At 42.3% G+C, this 19,121-nt stretch overlaps 1 protein-coding gene across 6 annotated transcripts in view; it reads right to left on the bottom strand.

Annotated features, from left to right (window-relative positions):
- The window catches only part of inpp5b (inositol polyphosphate-5-phosphatase B), a 172,061-nt gene that overhangs the window by 44,931 nt on the left and 108,009 nt on the right, over positions 1-19,121 (bottom strand). For all 6 annotated transcript variants that reach the window (XM_048558256.2, XM_048558257.2, XM_048558258.2 and 3 more), the window contains 2 exons: positions 12,069-12,256; positions 4,186-4,297 (listed from right to left, as the gene is read on the bottom strand). In XM_048558256.2, coding sequence (XP_048414213.1) covers positions 4,186-4,297; positions 12,069-12,256 — 300 coding nt within the window. The remainder of the gene's footprint in view (positions 1-4,185; positions 4,298-12,068; positions 12,257-19,121) is intronic.

The raw sequence follows: 19,121 nt of genomic DNA, 5'->3' as shown, positions 1-19,121 counted from the left end.
AATTGAAATCAACCTTTCCACATCTATCCTGTCAAGTCTCTGAAGAATCTTGTACGTTTCATAAGGTTGTCTGTCATTCTTCTACACTGCAATGAGTACAGGCCCAATTTACTCATATGCTTTTCATAAGACAATCCTTTGGTACTTCATATCAGTTTAGTGAACATTGTCTGGATAGCCTCTTGTGCCGGTATATCTTACCTGAGATAGGGGGACCAAAACTGTTCACAGTATTGAAGCTATGGTCTGACTTGCACCTTGTAATAGTGTTAACAAAACTTCCCTGCATTATATACCCTTCCACTTGAAATAAAAGCAAACATTCCATTTGCTTTCATTATAATCCACAGGTCTTGGATGCAAGCTTTCTGCAATTCGTGGACAAAGGCTCTTAATTCTGTCTACTCCATAGCTTTCTGCAATATTCCATCACTTAAGTAATATTCAATTCCTCTATTCTTCCTGCCAACATGTATAGCCTGAAATTTCCCCATAACGTATTCCATCTGCCAAGTTTTTGTCCACTCACTTAACTTGTCTCCTCTGCATGTGGAGTAAAATATTGTGTGATTTTGTTTAAGTGAATCTTGGAAGATTGAGAGGAGAGAAGTGTGAAATAAGCAGAAGCCAACAGATCCTATTAAACCTACTTCTGCCATCACCATATACAAGCTATCATGGACTTAAGCAATCACCTTACTCATATCAATTTCTGTGATCTGCTCCCAGGTGTTTGGTCAAACCTTACAAGATGGATAATCCTTGCTTCATACGCTCTTGATATATCTTGCTTTTCTTGGAATGACTACTACATAGATTATACTATGATTATACTGTAAATGACCTCATGCACTTAGCTTTATGCTGCAAATTTTCTAACTAAAGCTGTTACATATTCACTCTCTAAACCAGCAGTCTCAGGCCTGAGACTGAGCTGGACTTTGGTTTTTACTTATTTCCAGGTCTGACACATTGAACTACATCTAGCAGTTTAGGTCATTCTGAGTAGGATGGAGTCGAGAGATGTTTGTAGCATGAGAACAGACTGCATGCAAGTGCCAACAGATAACAGGTTTGGCACCATGTCATGCCCAGTTGAGTCGTCCAGGTAGATTAATTTTAATTGAGTTGAAATTTTTAAACAGTTGGATTTGAGAAAGTGAACCTGTATTATTACATTGTTAATAAAATGTGAGGCTGGATGAACACAGCAGGCCCAACAGCATCTCAGGAGCACAAAAGCTGACGTTTCGGGCCTGGACCCTTCATCAGAGAGGGGGATGGGGAGAGGGTTCTGGAATAAATAGGGAGAGAGGGGGAGGCGGACCGAAGATGGAGAGAAAAGAAGATAGGTGGAGAGGAGAGTATAGGTGGGGAGGTAGGGAGGGGATAGGACAGTCCAGGGAAGACGGACAGGTCAAGGAGGTGGGATGAGGTTAGTAGGTAGGAGATAGAGGTGCGGCTTGGGGTGGGAGGAAGGGATGGGTGAGAGGAAGAACACGTTAGGGAGGCAGAGAAAGGTTGGACTGGTTTTGGGATGTAGTGGGTGGAGGGGAAGAGCTGGGCTGGTTGTGTGGTGCAGTGGGGGGAGGGGACGAACTGGGCTGGTTTTGGGATGCGGTGGGGGAAGGGGAGATTTTGAAGCTGGTGAAGTCCACATTGATACTATTGGACTGCAGAGTTCCCAAGCGGAATATGAGTTGCTGTTCCTGCAACCTTCGGGTGGCATCGTTGTGGCACTGCAGGAGGCCCATGATGGACATGTCATCTAAAGAATGGGAGGAGGAGTGGAAATGGTTTGCGACTGGGAGGTGTAGTTGTTTATTGCGAACCGAGCGGAGGTGTTCTGCAAAGCGGTCCCCAAGCCTCCGCTTGGTTTCCCCAATGTAGAGGATGCCACACCGGGTACAGCAGAAGCAGTATGCCACACTGGCAGATGTGCAGGTGAACTTCTGCTTAATATGGAAAGTCATCTTGGGGCCTGGGATAGGGGTGAGGGAGGAGGTGTGGGGGCAAGTGTAGCATTTCCTGCAGTTGCGGTGCGGTTGGAGGGCAGTGTGGAGCGAACAAGGGAGTCACGGACAGAGTGGTCTCTCCGGAAAGCAGACAAGGGTGGGGATGGAAAAATGTCTTGGGTGGTGGGGTTCGGAATGTAGATGGCGGAAGTGTCGGAGGATGATGCGTTGTATCCGGAGGTTGGTGGGGTGGTGTGTGAGAACGAGGGGGATCCTCCTTGGGTGGTTGTGGCAGGGGCGGGGTGTGAGGGATGTGTTGCGGGAAATGCAGGAGATGCGGTCAAGGGCGTGTTATTATCTTGGATTCTCCAGCATCTGTAGTTCCCATTATCACTGATATCCCGCATTTGTGTGGGAAATGCGGGATATCAGTGATAATGGGAACTGCAGATGCTGGAGAATCCAAGATAATAACACGCCCTTCACCGCGTCTCCCGCATTTCCCGCAACACATCCCTCACACCCCGCCCCTGCCACAACCGCCCAAAGAGGATCCCCCTCGTTCTCACACGCCACCCCACCAACCTCCGGATACAACGCATCATCCTCCGACACTTCCGCCATCTACAATCCGACCCCACCACCCAAGACATTTTTCCATCCCCACCCCTGTCTGCTTTCCGGAGAGACCACTCTCTCCGTGACTCCCTTGTTCGCTCCACACTGCCCTCCAACCCTACCACACCCGCCACCTTCCCCTGCAACCGCAGGAAATGCTACACTTGCCCCCACACCTCCTCCCTCACCCCTATCCCAGGCCCCCAAGATGACTTTCCATATTAAGCAGAAGTTCACCTGCACATCTGCCAATGTGGTATACTGCATCCGCTGTACCCGGTGTGGCATCCTCTACATTGGGGAAACTAAGCGGAGGCTTGGGGACCGCTTTGCAGAACACCTCCGCTCGGTTCGCAATAAACAACTACACCTCCCAGTCGCAAACCATTTCCACTCCCCCTCCCATTCTTTAGATGACATGTCCATCATGGGCCTCCTGCAGTGCCACAACGATGCCACCCGAAGGTTGCAGGAACAGCAACTCATATTCCGCTTGGGAACCCTGCAGCCCAATAGTATCAATGTGGACTTCACCAGCTTCAAAATCTCCCCTTCCCCCACTGCACCACACAGAGCCCAGCTCTTCCCCCCCACCCACTGCATCCCAAAACCAGTCCAACCTGTCTCTGCCTCCCTAACCTGTTCTTCCTCTCACCCATCCCTTCTTCCCACCCCAAGCCGCACTTCCATCTCCTACCTACTAACCTCATCCCACCTCCTTGACCTGTCCGTCTTCCCTGGACTGACCTATCCCCTCCCTACCTCCCCACCTATACTCTCCTCTGCACCTATCTTCTTTTCTCTCCATCTTCGGTCCGCCTCCCCCTCTCTTCCTATTTATTCCAGAACCCTCACCCCATCCCCCTCTCTGATGAAGGGTCCAGGCCCGAAACGTCAGCTTTTGTGCTCCTGAGATGCTGCTGGGCCTGCTGTGTTCATCCAGCCTCACATTTTATTATCTTGGATTCTCCAGCATCTGCAGTTCCCATTATCATTACATTGTTAACTGTTTCTCTCTACATGAAATTTTCTACGTTAATTTCCCCTACTCTCCATGTCTCCCTCATATTCATCGTGTAACTAATTGTTTATCATATGCACCTGATCATTTCAGTCTACACTTGTCCAATAACGTCTCCAAACCCGTTTTCAGCAAGATACTTAACTAAGTGGTTTTTGAATGACTATTTCTGGCAATCTGTTACACATTCAGTATTCTGCAGGGTGGAGGCAGAGGTATACTTCTTTTCATTTATAGCTTTGCTGGAGTTTTGTTTTGAATGTATGGCCTCTGGTAGTGTGTTTATATTGCAAAACAATTAATTTTTTGATTTAAATACTTCGACATTTTGAAGAACTCTCCACCCTGCTCCCTACTTGGGACCTGGGTAGCTCAACATGTTCAGTTTTGTGAATAACTCCACATAGCCTCATGCACCAGAGTCCTGCAATTATCCTAGCCAGCATCTCCCTTTTAATTGTAATTTCTGTCTTTTTGGATCTATCTGAGCTAAATAGTAAACACTTGGAAATCTGTGGAGACAATATTCTTCAGTGCGCCAGAAGTCATTGTAGTCCTAGGTGTGACAAGTCAATGTAATTTTTCTCTTACCTGATCATATTTGAAGAGTTTCTTATAATCCTTCAATGCTATTAGTTTTTTAATTACTTCTACGTCTGGATGACATATTCTGTAGTTCAGATCTCCAAGCCATATTATCATGCTTTACCATAAAGAGATGGAAGAGAACAAAGCAGTAAACATGGCATAACTTGTATAAAAACAACTTTTTTTCCAAATCATACTTTTATTTAGAACAAAGTTATTTTAGTATCAAGATATTTACCCTTCCAACACACAAATTTGATTATCAATGCAAAAGTCTAAGAGCCAGAAGGTTACTTGATAATGGAAAAAATGTTATCACTCAGCACTGTCATGTGCACTGTCAAGCAAGGCTAAGTGATTCATCATAACAAGGAATTTAATTAAGTACAAGACTCAATATCCATCTATTTTGACCCTTCAAGAATTTTCAGGTCAGGCAAAGCTCCCTCTATTTTGTTTCACACTTAAGTAATAAAGGGAAGAATATACAAAATGCCTATTTTCCATGTTAACAAGTTACAATCTAAAAAGGACCAAATCTTCTGAAAGAAATACACAGGTCGTAATTACACTCCAACAAATCTACAATTGATAGTCCTAATAAACCTTTCTTACTGGTAAATAACTTTCACATGCACACGTCTAACGTGTAAGCATTCCTCACAACACATTGAAGCATCTCATCTAGTCTTGAGATGAGACAACTTGCACAGCCTTATCATGTTGTGATTCGTTGCCATGTTTGGGAAAGTTCTAGAGAATTTGATTTTTTTTACAGCAACAGTAATTCAAAAGGTCTGGCTCATGATAGAAGTGAGAGGGGTCACTGTCACATTGTTGTGGTGCCCCTACCTCTGAGCCAGGAAACCTGGGTTCAAGTGCCATTGCTCCTGAGGTCTCTAATAACATTTTTGAATGGGTTAATTAAAAACATATCACCCTTGTTAAAAAGTGGAAGTATAAATATTTTCCCTCGTCTCAAACCCAACAGATTTAGAGCACAGAGATAAACATGCATGTTGTTGCAAGGCAGGATGATAGTTAATGAGGGAATTTAATTCGGGTAGTGAATGGTGGGTGGTGACCCTGCCACATTCCCATCTTTGCCCCATTTAAGCCCCAGCAAGGAAGACTCATGGACAGCCTTACCCCACTGGCAAAAAATGAAACCCTTAACTGGGCAATTATTTACCCCTTAAGTTCATATTGCTGCCTCTGGTATTCAACCAGGTTCTGGCAGGGCACCTACTACAGGTTTGACACAATTTGACTCCGAGCTATATCAGCAGATTAAAACAGATCACACAAAGAGAGAGAGAAATTTTAAAGGCTGAGGAGGTGACTCTAGGTCCAGTCTGAGCCTAAGCTTTGATGTGGCTTTCATGGAAACACAGAACCGTGAGACACCAAGATCCAGGTTCTGCAATACCCAGGCCCCACAGCCCCTCATCATTGGGAGTCAGGAAGTGAGGCTGCTCCTGGAGATTGGGGGAATGGAGGGGATGATGTCTGGTCTGTGCCGAACTGCTGTTAACCCCAGTTCCACCCTGAACAGGATGAGTATTTGGGTGAGACTGATTCTGCTCTTGAACCAGATTCTGTCTTCCTCCCTGATTTGGGAAAATGGTCTCCATATGTCACATTTTTATCTTCCCTTGCTCCTGGGAGCTGTAATGTCGTGTTCTCATTCCATCTGTTGTAATTTGTGTAAATGGGGAGGGGAGATTAATGTCCTGATTGTGGTTAACCTTTGTGACATAAATAACATGAAATAAATTTAGCACTAGCTCTGTTAAAAAAAGAACAAAAAAGAAAAAAGTAATTTTAAAAAAAGAGGGGTGGTACACTGGCTCAGTGGTTAGCACTGCTGCCTCACAGTGCCAGGGACCCTGGTTCAATTCCACTTTGGGTGACTCTGTGTGGAGTTTGTACATTCTCCCCGTGTCTGCGTGGGTTTCTTCCATGTGCTCCGGTTTCCTCCCTCAGTCCAAAGATGTGTAGGATAGGTGAACTGGCCATGCTAAATTGCCCTTAGTGTTCAAGGAATGCCTCAATTATGGGGGTTAAAGGGGGGATGGGTCTGGGTGGGATGCTCTGAGGGTCAGTGTGGAATTGTTGGGCCAAAGGGTCTGTTTCCACACAGTTGGAAAAAATATATGGGAAGCCCAACCTCTGTCAGGTTGAGTTTCAATGTGGGCAGGTAGCTGCTTACTTAATGCCTGATTGAGGAACTCAGGATTGGCATCTCACTATCTAAATCTATTTGGATATAACTTTACATGGACTCAATCCAGGCACCATTGTACAGGAGACCATTCAAATTTGCAGGATTGGCTGGGAGTGAAGAGTGATGTGGTAGAGGTTTGAGATAGAATAGTTAGGGGAGGATATTTCTTTTGCAACAAAACCAGGAATTCTAAAGGCTGCGTTTCCAGTTTGGTACAGATTTCAAGATGTTTCCTTGTGCCTGGAGAAAACCTATGAGTGAGAAAGGAAAGGATGTGGTTCTGATGGTCTGTTTTGGGACCAATGATGTTGGAAAGAGAAAAACAGTAATGGTCAAAAAGTACTAAGAGTTAACTTAAAGTACAATATCATAAGGGTTACAATGTCTGGTTGGTTACTCAAACCCACATGATAATCGCAGTAGCATTAAACAGATTAGGTAATTGAAGATATGATTGAAGAATGCTTTGAGAAACTGTCTCCATTTCATCAGGCAGTGATACCAATATTGTGATAGGAGGAACTGTGCTGTTAGGATGATTCACCTGAATCAATGTGCGGCCAACATCATTAAAGGAAAGGATAGATAGGGTGGTCCTGAGGAGTTTAAATTGTAATTTGGGGGATAGGCTCAGGTGAAAAGAGTCATATACAGAGTTTGTAAACAAACCAAAAGTGGTGCTAACTAGTTTTAAAAATGAACAAAAAAGGTGATTTGTTGGTGGGGAAATTGCCAAAGATAAAGAAAATGGTCAGCATGGTGGCTCAGTGGTTAGCACCGCTGCCTCAAAGCACCAGGGACATGGGTTCGATTCTAGCTTCAGGTGACAGTCTGTGTGGATTCTACACATTCTTCCTGTGTCTGCGTGAGTTTTCTCCTGTGCTCCTGTTTCCACCCACAGTCTAACATTGTGCAGGTTTGGTAGACTGGCCATGGGAAGTGCAGGGTTACAGGGATAAGTTAGGCGTGTGGGCTGTTCTTTGGTGTGTCGATGTGAACTTGATGAGCCAAATGGATTGCATTCTCACTGTAGGGATTCTATGATTCTATCTATAATGACAGGTGTTCAAATCCCACCAAGACAACTGGTGTATTTAAGCCCTGTCATTTAAATAAACATGCAATGAAAAGCTAGTTTTGATAATGTTGACTTGACTTTGGAATTACTGGATTATTAATGAACTAGATGGAATTTTATAATGTCTTTTGTGAAAAGAAATCTGTTATTCTCACCTGGTTCAGTTTGCATATGACTTTTGACATACACCAATGTGCTCCACAAGTTTCACAACTTCTTTTTTAATTATTTCCCTTTAGAAGTGGCTGCTTTGTTTGTTGTTTTCTGGACTTCCCAACCTTATGCTGCTACTTTTAGTGACCAGTGAATCTGTGTCCCAAGGTCCTTTTGTTTCTCCTCTCTATTTAGACATTTGCTTTCCAAGGAATATGTGGCTTCCTAATTCTTCCTAACAAAACATATTGCTGTATAAGGTAATGGTCATGAAAGAGTTAACATATGGGTTAGGCTAAGATAATAAAATGTGAATGAACACAGCAGGCCAAGCAGCATCTCAGGAGCACAAAAGCTGACGTTTCGGGCCTAGACCCTTCATCAGAGAGGTTAGGCTGAAGGTTTGCTGAATCTGATTTATAATGCACACTTGGTAGAGCTGGAGCAATTTGGAGATTTCTCCTAATGGAGTCATGTGTGTCTCATCAGCCGCTGCTTAGTGAGATTTAATTTATTTATATTATGTAATAAATCATATCTTGTTATCAGCCTCTTCTAAAATTTATTTGTGGTCCATCCTCCATCAGAGAGTATTGGACAGCAACTTAGACTAGCATGGGAAAGAGACAACTCCAAGCTAACAGGTTTAAAGGTATTTCACCACCATTGTAACATATACCCACTTTACACTTAGCTGCCTGGAAATTCATTTGCTATGAACTTATTCAAAGGCTTTTTTTTTGTATTTTATCACAGTCTTCCTGATAGTAACTGCTAATTTGGCGTAATCCGCAGAATTTGAAAACTGCTCTTACAATTTCTGAGTGCAAGTCGCAGATGCAAATAGAAAACATCAGCTATCATAGATAATCCCTGCAGAACACTGCTTCCTACCTTTTGTTAATATGAACAATACCTCTGACTCATAATGCTATGTTTGTGTGCATAGACAGTTTGGTATTCATTCTGCTTTTTGTCCTAATTCGACACAGCCTGATCTAACTCTACACTCTGACTCTCTGTCTGTCGTGGTGGTGGCTCAATCACTTCAAGTGCACATTCAGGCATCTTTTTCAAACGTGATGTGGGTTTCCCCCTGTACTAACCTATCAACCAGGGCATTCCAGGTCTCCACGACTTCAAATGAAACAACTTTACTTCAAAGTGAATCTATGCTGCCTGGGATATTGAGTTCTTGAAGCATGTTTTTCCTGACCACCCTATCTCAGAACCCATTAATTTTACAACATGCAATTAAATCTCCCATTAGTCTCCTTTGTTCCAAAGAAAACAACCCCAGTCTACATGATCTCTTCATCGCTGATATTCTCTTCTCTTCTCTACACAACATACCCTTAAATCTCCTTAATATTCATCTTTCTTGTAATTGATCAGCTTACTATGAGCAGATCGGGTACTGCACCTTAGGAAGGATATAACGGCATGGGAGGGAGTACAATGTAGGTTTACAAATATATGGATTTCAGGGGTTGTGAAGAGGGATTATACAAATTAGTTTTCTCTAGACTTTACAAGGTTAAGGGGTGATCTGATCAAAGTCTTCAAGGTATTAACTAGAAAAGACAGGGTAGATAAAGATAAAATATTTCCACTTGTTAAAGATTGTAGAACTAGGAAGCATAGTATGAAAATTACGGCCAGATCATTCAGGAGAGATGTTAAGAAGCTCTTCTACACACACAAAAGGTGGGAGACATTTGAAACTCTCTTCCACATATGGCAGTAGATGCTGGATCAGTTGTTAATTTTAGTCTGAGACAGAAAAAATTTTGTTAAGTGAAGGTATTAATGGATATGGGCCAAAGGAAGGTATACGGAGTTAAGCCACAGATCAGGTGATGATCCAATTGAATGGTGGAACAGACTCCAGGGCTGAGTGGCCTACTCCTGATCCGATGTTCTTATGATAGGCTGACAGAACTGGATGCATTACTCCTCTGCAAGGCCAACAGTGTTAAGGAAAGGCATCCATATTGCCGCCTTAGTCACCTTGTACATCTGTCCTCCCTTCTCAAGGGATCCATGCACATCTGTTTCTATCATTTATTCGATTTTACTCTGCCTTGTTTATCGAAATCATTTCTCACAAGACTCCAGAATGAGTTTAATTTGCTACTTTTCTGCCCATCGATCAAGCCATGATATCTAGCCACTGACCATCTCTTTCTTAATCATTATGACTATGGCTAGTTTGTGAATCACTTTAAAACTTAGTCAATCCTCCACATGCAAGTTTAAATCAATACACACCACAAAAAGCATGGGGCCTGGTACTGGGTGCCCTGGAAGCCCAAGAAAAACAGTCCTCCAGTCACAAAAACATGTTTACCCCTTCTTTCCCATCACAGAGCCATGTTTGCATTAAACATGCCATCTTCTGTTGGTTTCCATGATGTTTATTTGTCTGCCCAGTGAGATCTTGTCAAGTGCCTCGCTGAAATTCAGGGAGATGTATCAAATATATTATTTTCCATCAGATCGTCCCGGTACCTCCTCAATCAAGTTAGTCAGACACATCCTTTCCTTAGCAAATCCACATGCAGCTCTGGAGGTTAGGCTGACCAGTCTTCACTTCCTTTTGAACAACCATTCAACTGTGCAACATTAGCAGCTCTTTCAGCACTATGCCTGCAACTATAGATGAATGGAAAATGCTGATCAGAGCCTCTATGATTTCTTGTGCTTTTCTTTGACGTCTCTGATACACGATAGCCTGGTGTTTTCTCTCCTTTCAAATAAACTGTTTCCTCTTTTATTATGTTTACTTGTTCCAATATTTCACACTCCTCTTCAACTGGAACACCTGCTTCATTCTCCTCTTTTCTGAAGACAGATGCAAAGTATTCATTGAGAACCACACCCACATCTTCCATCTCCACACACAGGACATCTTTTTGGTTTACGTCAGGGCCTGTCTTGTTACTCTCTGCTATTAAAAGATTGGTGTTTCCTTAATTTTACTTGTACATATTTTCTATTGCTCTCTCATTGTTTCCTGGTTGTCTTTTTAACTTCTCCTGTGCTTTCTACACTCTTCTAGTCTCTCTGCAGTACAAAAATTCACTGTATTGGAGGGCCTTGGAGAAGGAAGAAGTCAATGGGTGGGGCAGGAAAGCAAAATGGCACAGGTTCATTAAACAGGAATGGCAGTTGGAGGTTATATGGTGAATACTGATTGTATAGATATTTTCCACAGAAAATTGCACAGCAAAATTATAAAAGAAAGCTGTGCCATGCAACGTTACATAAGTTGTTGCAAAACAACTCAAAAAACATAAATCCCAATACAGTGTGCAGGCCAGCCCAATTAAATCCATGATGTTAAATTAGCATAACATTGGATTAGGCAACTTAAAATGGGGACTTATTGTACTGAGTTGTTAACATTTGTCGAAAATTCCCCCTTTATGTCTAATCCTACTCTGTAGGTTCCTCAACATCCAACAAATCTAGACATGGAATCCAATCCTTCTTTTTCCTGAGGCTGCATTTGCTCTAAAAACTACCTCCTTTCACTGCTCTGGCACTGATTTACCTTCCAGTAGCCGTTTCTACCAGCTGTATCTTACACCTTAGTAAATTGGTATTTCCCAATAGGTATTTTAATCCTTGTTTATCTTAGTCCATTTACATAACAAAAATGATCTCTCAAATACCTATTTCAAATGCCTACCTTCATTCCCAAAAACTAAATCCAGAACTACCCTTCACATAGTGGCTCTGATACAGATTAATGCAAAAAGGTTCTAATGAAAATATTTTAGGAATTTTTTGTCCTCACCCCGTTACACTGATTTATCTCAGTTATTACTAAAGTAGTTGAAAACTCCATCCAATTACTGCCTATATATTCATTCTTCCATCTCCTACTGACTGTCTATGAGGTGATGTGTTTATGGGTTCAGTACAAACTTCAGATATGGGAACTCTCGCTAGGGATGTATGCTCTGAATACATTTTCCATGAGCCTAAGAGGACTTGATCAATTAAATTAACATCAATTAACAGAAAAGTACATTGGATATTGGCGATCTGAAATAAAAACAGAAAACAAAACAGATCTGACAGCATCTGTGGAGATAGTCTGATATGACTCTTCTTCAGAAGTGTTAGGGCACTGTAAATGCTGTCCTTCCACAGATTAATAAAGTTGACATGGATTTTATTGAATGTGCAATCTTCCTGGTTTTTACAGCTCATTTCCACATCAACTGATATAAAAAACCTCAGGCCATTGCACTGGAGGGGCTGATCGTTATGTAAAAGACAGTCATATCAAGCAAAGCTTGATGGAGAAACAAGCTTCTCTAGAACTGCAAAGCATAAGGTATTTCAGGCAGCAGCAGCTGAAGTAAATACATGCAATGTATGCTTCAGAAACATAACCCACCAACACTGGAGACTTACTCATGCTTCATGATTGTGAGAGAGGTCAGTGGCAGAGTAGACTGAATAAAACGCATTCTGCTACAGATTTCTTTGTAGTCTTGGTTCCGCCTATCACATTCTTCAGTATGAGCTGCGAGATGTGAGTTAACGATACACAAGGTGGTGTTATGAAATTGAAACCTTATGCTCACTCCACCTTTGTTACCCTAGGAGGGAAAAACAGGAAAAACACTTTTATGAGAAAGTTGAAGAAAAATGAAACAAAAAAATCACATAGGACTTCACTAGGGGTCAGACTGCCTCTAACTGCCGATCCATGCGATCCGTTAGGGTTTGCAACCAAACATACTTCCTGCAGACATAATCATCAGTAACGTGGAAACTCTCCCTAATCTCGCACATCCAACAGGAAGAGCACATCACTCTACTAAAAAAAAAATCTATGCACCTTAACAATCTACAGACCCAAAACATAGCACAGTCTTATTGCTTTAAAAACACTCCTCCAGGCTTAACTTAGTACCTATGTTCTTATATTTTTAAAGTTTAAACAAGAGACAGGTCTCAATAACTTATAATCAAAAAACCCACTCTACTCACTGTTGTAGATATATAAGAGAAAAACAGTAAAGTTACACTTTAAAAAGCAATTTAGCTGCTCTCCTGCTGTGTGCTCCCACACACAGGCTTTTCCAAAGTTAGCTGTGAATTTTGCTGCTTGTTTATTTTTCTTAGAAGATCTCCAACGTCCAGAGATACTTGAAACCAGACAGCAAAGAAGCAGCTATACAGATAACTGGTGGGTCAGAAAGCAGTTTATGTTTCTTTCTCCACTTGAATTACTTCCATTGTAGTTGCTAACTTTGTCTCTCTTCCTCCTTTTAAAAATGCTTTTTTTTTTATTTTTGTTTTGCCAAAGTTTCAAAATAATGCAAAAGCTTATAAAACTGTAATTACTGCCCCTAGAATTCAAGAAAATCTGCTCCAAAACTAAAAATACCTCAAAAAAGTAGCAGCTCTTACAGCCACAACTTCTTCCTGTCCTCCATCTTAGATCACCTAGATAATCCTCCATCTCTCAATCCTTAAATATCAGTGGGTAGCTAGAAAGATTACTGATCTCTTTGTTTATTGGTGTCACTGCTCACCAGGATCTCAGAGATTCCATTGCCCTGGAAAAGCAATGAAGACAGACATTCCTTTGCTCGTTGACCTCTCTAAAATTAACACATGTATGCAGCTGAGCTAAAAAGATTTCAATTTACATAATTTGCCTAAACAAAACCAATCAAAGGAATCAGAGGACTATGGGCCTCATTGCATCATTGTCTGTAAGCATATTGGTCAAATTATAGTGCAAATTGTTTATCAAGCCAGAAGATTCAGAACTAAAAAGGGCAGGCCATAAAGTGCCAAACTCCAGCATGATCTGGTAACGTTGCTGAAATCCTCACTCCTGCTGTTCTTTGCCTTTAGGTCCACAGTCAGACTATAAGCAAACTTCAATGATCTGCACTTATCCATAAGACTTTGTGTTGATGACAGTAGACCAGCTGGGGGCTATTACCCCTTTCTTTCTCACTTCTTGCAGGAGTAGGGATCCTGTCCTTCAGAGGAAAAGAGCAAAAATACTTATTTTCAAAAATATTTTGCTATCCCAATGGCTCAAGTGCATGGATTCAGTGATACGTCCATGTCAACTAGGACACTGTCAAGTTAGACTCTCAATCTGCCCTGAGTTGCTTCATGTCAATTGATTCCGTATGGAATGTGCACCATGAGAAAACTGTGCTGTTTCCACTCTTAATCACTATTCACTGTTTTTGTTGGGTGCAGGCACAAGTGAATGTTTTCTGAGCACTATACAATGTTCCATTGTGATGTCTATTTGTGATCAAATAGCCTTCTGACATTTGCCATCAAAGCTAACACATCAGTAGCCACTTTGGGGAGCGCCTGGCCCATCTAGCAATTCTCCAAGACAACAAAGTGTGAAGCTGGATGAACACAGCAGGCCAAGCAACATCTCAGGAGCACAATTCTCCAATAAGGTCAACTTTGAGGTGAGAGTGAGATATAGTGGAAGACAAACTTGGTGAGCAACTAACTTATATCATAGATTGGTAGTATCATTACAGTTGTCCATTTAAATGAAGGGATAATAGGTAATACTCACTCTTTCCAGTTCCAGGGTTAGTGCAGCAACGTCCCTGACCTGGTTACAACAATTACTGCTAAAAAGTATCCAACTTACTCCGAATAACTGTGAGCACACCCACTGGAAATTTATATACATTGAAAGGTGAGAGAGAATAAATAATTGCCGTAGCATTATTTGCACATAAGAGCAGTATCAGCAGAGATCCAGATTTCAAGCTAGTCATGGGGATTGAACTTGAACACCACAATTACGAACACAGAATTTAGTCTCAATTCTTACTAGAGTGTCCAAATGACCTCAACCATGAAAATCTGGCGGAGGAATAATGCCATTTACCTAAATGGATTGGATAGCCATCTGTTAACAGATAGAAACTTATTACTGCCTCACATTTATTAAATAAAGCTTTAGAATTGCTGCAGTAACAGACAAATGTCGAACCAGGAGTAGCAGAGTAGTGGGAGACATGATTTTAGGTTGGAAACATGTGGCAACATGGGTCCTGAATGACACAGGATTAAACTGCCTCCAACCTATGTCGCACAGTAAATCAATTCTCTTTCATCATTTCAAATTCTATTATTAAATTCAAAGGTAATACAAAACTAAATTAGCAAAATTATCGCTCCACATTACAAAACAACTCTTTAAACAACCTGAAGAAGGGTCTAGGCCTGAAACGTCAGCCTTCCTGCGCCTCTGATGCTGCTTGGCCTGCTGTGTTCGTCCAGCTCTACACCTTGTTATCTCTCTTCTTCAAACAACCAACGTCTTTTAACTCAAAAGCAAGGGCCAAAAATGGATCATATTTTAGCCTTAGTTCACTTGAAGAATTTATTATAACAGCACTATGAACAGCAGTGAAACAAATGAATAACTAGACAACAATAATGTCATGCACGAAGATTTTTATTAAATCCCAATTTAAATCACATGGAATTTATAAATCTGAGTTATGAATCAATAGAAAAAAGGAAATTGGAGTCTGTTTAATTTCTACAGTTCACATTAACATCACAGGACTAAATACTACCAGCAAGGAATGCTTTATCTAAATGTGATGTCTACCACTCCATGCAATAGCCTAAAAACGTATTAGTGTGGTGCAGCTTCAAACCCATGCAGGGGTGGATTTCCCTGGAGGGCAGGGATCACTACAACCTGTGACATGCAAAGCTTGAATGGATTTCTTCAAAATCAATGGGTATGACCACACGACTGCACAGCTAACGGCCTGTGCCTGTGGCCGCGACTGTGGCAGTGGCAGTGTTTGCCCACAAGCCTATTGCAGGAATCAAATGTACAAATGCTGTTAAGTAGTACTGTACTAGTCGTTAACCTGATCAATGTAACTTTGTTCATTTTGTGGCATTTTTTATTTCCAGTCACACTGAAGAAAGCATTGAATAACGGAAACCCTGGGGTGCATGCCTGTTACCAGCATGCCTTTAGTTTGAAGCAACTGTACTTAGGGAGGTAAGTCCTGGGAATATACCTCGGGAAGTTTTTTTTCTGGGTGAAACTGAGAAATAAGAAAGGGATGTTCACCTTATTGGGATTTTACTACAGATCCCACCACCAAGCACCCCCCACCCTGCAAGAGTCATCAGGAAATATACAAATAAATTTATCAAGAGATCTGAGTTATCTGTGAAAATAATTGGTAGGAAATTTTAACTTTCCAAACATAGATTAGGACCACCATAATGTTAAAGGTTTAGATGGAGAGGAATTTGTTAAGCGTGTACAAGAAAATTTTCTGATTCAGTAAGTGGTTGCAACTTTGAGACTTGACCTACTCTCGGGAAATAAGGCAGGGCAGGTGACTGAGGTGTCAGTGGGAGAGCACTTGGGGGCCAGTGATCATAATTCTATTAGTCTTAAAATAGTGATGGAGTAGGACAGAGTGGATCTAAAAGTTAAAGTTCTACAGGCTTGCTCGGAAGGAGCTCAAAAGTGGACTGAGGAGGGCCAGGAGGGGGCACAAGAAAGGCTTGGCAAGGAAGGATTAGGGAGAACCCAAAGGCATTTTACTCATACGTGAGGAATAAGAGAATGATCAGGGAGAAGGTAGGGCCGATCAGGGATAGCGTAGGGAACTTGTGCGTGGAGGCTGAGCAGATAGGAGAAGCCCTAAATGAGTTTTTTGCTTCGGTTTTCACTAAGGAAAAGGGCCTTGTTGTGAATGAGAACTTTGAGGAGCAGGAAAACAGGCTTGAACAGATCAAGAATGAGGAAGTTGATATGCTGGAAATTTTGGGAAACATTACGATTGATAAGTCCCCAGGGCCAGGCCAGATTTATCCTAGGTTGCTCCGGGAAGTGAGAAAGGAGGTTGCTAAGCCACTGGCGAAGATCTTTGCTTCCTCACTCTCCACGGGAGTCGTACTGGAAGATTGGAGGGAGGCAAATGTTGTTCCTCTTTTCAAGAAAGGGAATAGGGAAATCCCTGCAAATTACAGACCAGTCAGTCTTACGTCTGTGGTCAACAAGGTTTAGGAAAGAATTCTGAGGGATAGGATTTATGACTATTTGGAAAAGCATAGCGTGATTAAAGGGAGTCAGCATGGCTTCGTGAGGGGCAGGTCATGCCTTACAAATCTTATTGAGTTCTTTCAGGAAGTCACAAGACAGGTTAATGAGGGTTGAGCAGTGGATGTGGTGTACATGGACTTCAGCAAGGCATTTGATAAGGTCCCCCACGCCAGGCTCATTCATAAAGTCAGGAGGTATGGGATACAGGGTGATTTGGCTGTATGGATTCAGAATTGGTTGGCTGACAGGAGGCAGAGAGTGGTTGTAGATGTTAAGTATTCTGCCTGGATGTCAGTGCTGAGTGGTGTCCCGCAGAGCTCCGTTCTTGGGCCTCTGCTCTTTGTAGTTTTTATAAATGACTTCGATGAGGAGGTTGAGGGGTTGGTTAGTATGTTTGCTGATGACACAAAGGTTGGAGGTGTCGTTGATAGTATCGAGGGCTATTGCAGGCTTCAGCCAGACATTGACAGAATGCAGAGCTGGGCTGAGAAATGGCAGATGGAGTTCAACCTGGATAAGTGCGAAGTGATGCATTTTGGAAGGTCGAACTTAAATGCTGAATATAGGATTAAAGGCAGGATTATCGGCAGTGTGGAGGAACAGCGGGATCTTGGTGTTCAAGTGCATAGCTCCCTCAATGTTGCCACCCGAGTGGATAAGGTTGTTAAGAAAGCATATGGTGTTTTGGATTTCATTAACAGGGGGCTCGAGTTTCAGAGCCGCGAGGTTATGCTGCAGCTCTACAAAACCCTGGTGAGACCACACTTGGAATATTGTGTCCAGTTCTGGTCGCCCTATTATAGGAAAGATGTGGAGGCTTTGGAGAGGGTGCAAAGGAGGTTTACCAGGACTCTGCCTGGACTGGAGGGCTTGTCTTACGAGGAGAGGTTGACTGAGCTCGGACTTTTCTCTCTGGAGAGGAGGAAGAGGGGTGACCTGATCGAGGTGTACAAGGTAATGAGAGGAATGGATAGAGTCGATAGCCAGAGACTTTTCCCCAGGGCAGGATTGACTGCCACGATGGGTCATAGTTTTAAGGTGTTAGGATGAAGATATAGAGGAGACGTCAGAGGGAGGTTCTTTACCCAGAGAGTTGTGAGCGCATGGAATAGTTTACCAATGGTAGTCGTGGAAGCGGAGTCATTAGTGACATTTAAGCGACTGCTGGACATGCACATGGACAGCAGTGAATTGAGGGGAATGTAGGTTAGGTTATTTTATTTTTGGATTAGGATTATTCCACGGCACAACATTGTGGGCCGAAGGGCCTGTACTGTGCTGTACTTTTCTATGTCTCTGTTGTAAATTGGAGGAAGGCCAATTTTGATGGTATTAGGCAAGGACTTTCAAAAGTTGATTTGGGGCGGATGTTCGCAAGTAAAGAGACAGCTAGAAAATGGAAAGCCTTCAAAAATGTGATAATGAAGGTCCAGAGACAGTATGTTCCTGTTAGGTTGAACGGCAAGGCTGGTAGGTGTAGGAAATGTTGGCTGACTAGAGAAATTGAGGTTTTGGTCAAGAACAAGGAGGAAACATAATTCAAGTACAGTCAGCAGAAATCGAGTGATTGCCTAGAAGAAGGTAAAAGTACTGGACTATATTTCAGAGGGAAGTCAGGAATGCAAAATGGGTACATGAGATAGTTTTGGCCAATAGGGTTAAGAAGAATCTAAAGAGATTCTACAAATACATTAAGAGCAAAAAGGTAACGAGCGAGAGGATAGGGCCCCTTAAAGGCTACATATGTATGGAACCGCAGGAGATGGGCGAGATACTAAATGAGTATTTTGCACCAGTATTTACTGAGGAGATGGGTATGGAAGATGGAAAGATGTGGAAATAAATAGCGACATCTTGAAAATTGTCCATATTACAGAGGTGGTGGTGCTGGACGTCTTAAAACACACAAAGGTTGATAAATCCCCAGCGCCTGATCAGGTGTACCCGAGAACTCTTGTGGGAAGCTAGAGAAGTGATTGCAGGGCTCATTGCTGAGATATTTGCATCATCAATAGCCACAGGCGAGGTGCTGAAAGACAGAAGGTTGGCTAATGTGGTGCTACTATTTAAGGAAGGTGGTGAGGAAAAGCCAGGAAACCACAGACAGGTGAGCCTGACATCGGTTGTGGACACATTGTTGGAAGGTATCCTGAGACACAGAATTTACATGTATTTGGAAAGGCAAGGGCTGATTCGGGATAGTCAACATGGCTTTGTGTGTGGGGAATTGTGTCTCATGAACTTGACTGAGATTTTGAAGTAACAAAGAGAATTGATGAGGGTGGAGCGGTGGATGTGATATATGTAGACTTCAGTAAGGCATTCGACAAGGTTCCTCATGACGAACTGGTTAGCAAGGTTAGATCACATGGAAT

This window comes from Stegostoma tigrinum, chromosome 24 (genome assembly GCF_030684315.1).
Source record: "Stegostoma tigrinum isolate sSteTig4 chromosome 24, sSteTig4.hap1, whole genome shotgun sequence".
Lineage (NCBI taxonomy): Eukaryota > Metazoa > Chordata > Chondrichthyes > Orectolobiformes > Stegostomatidae > Stegostoma > Stegostoma tigrinum.
Note: the sequence above shows the minus strand (reverse complement) of the source record. Positions and strands in the feature narration are given on the sequence as shown.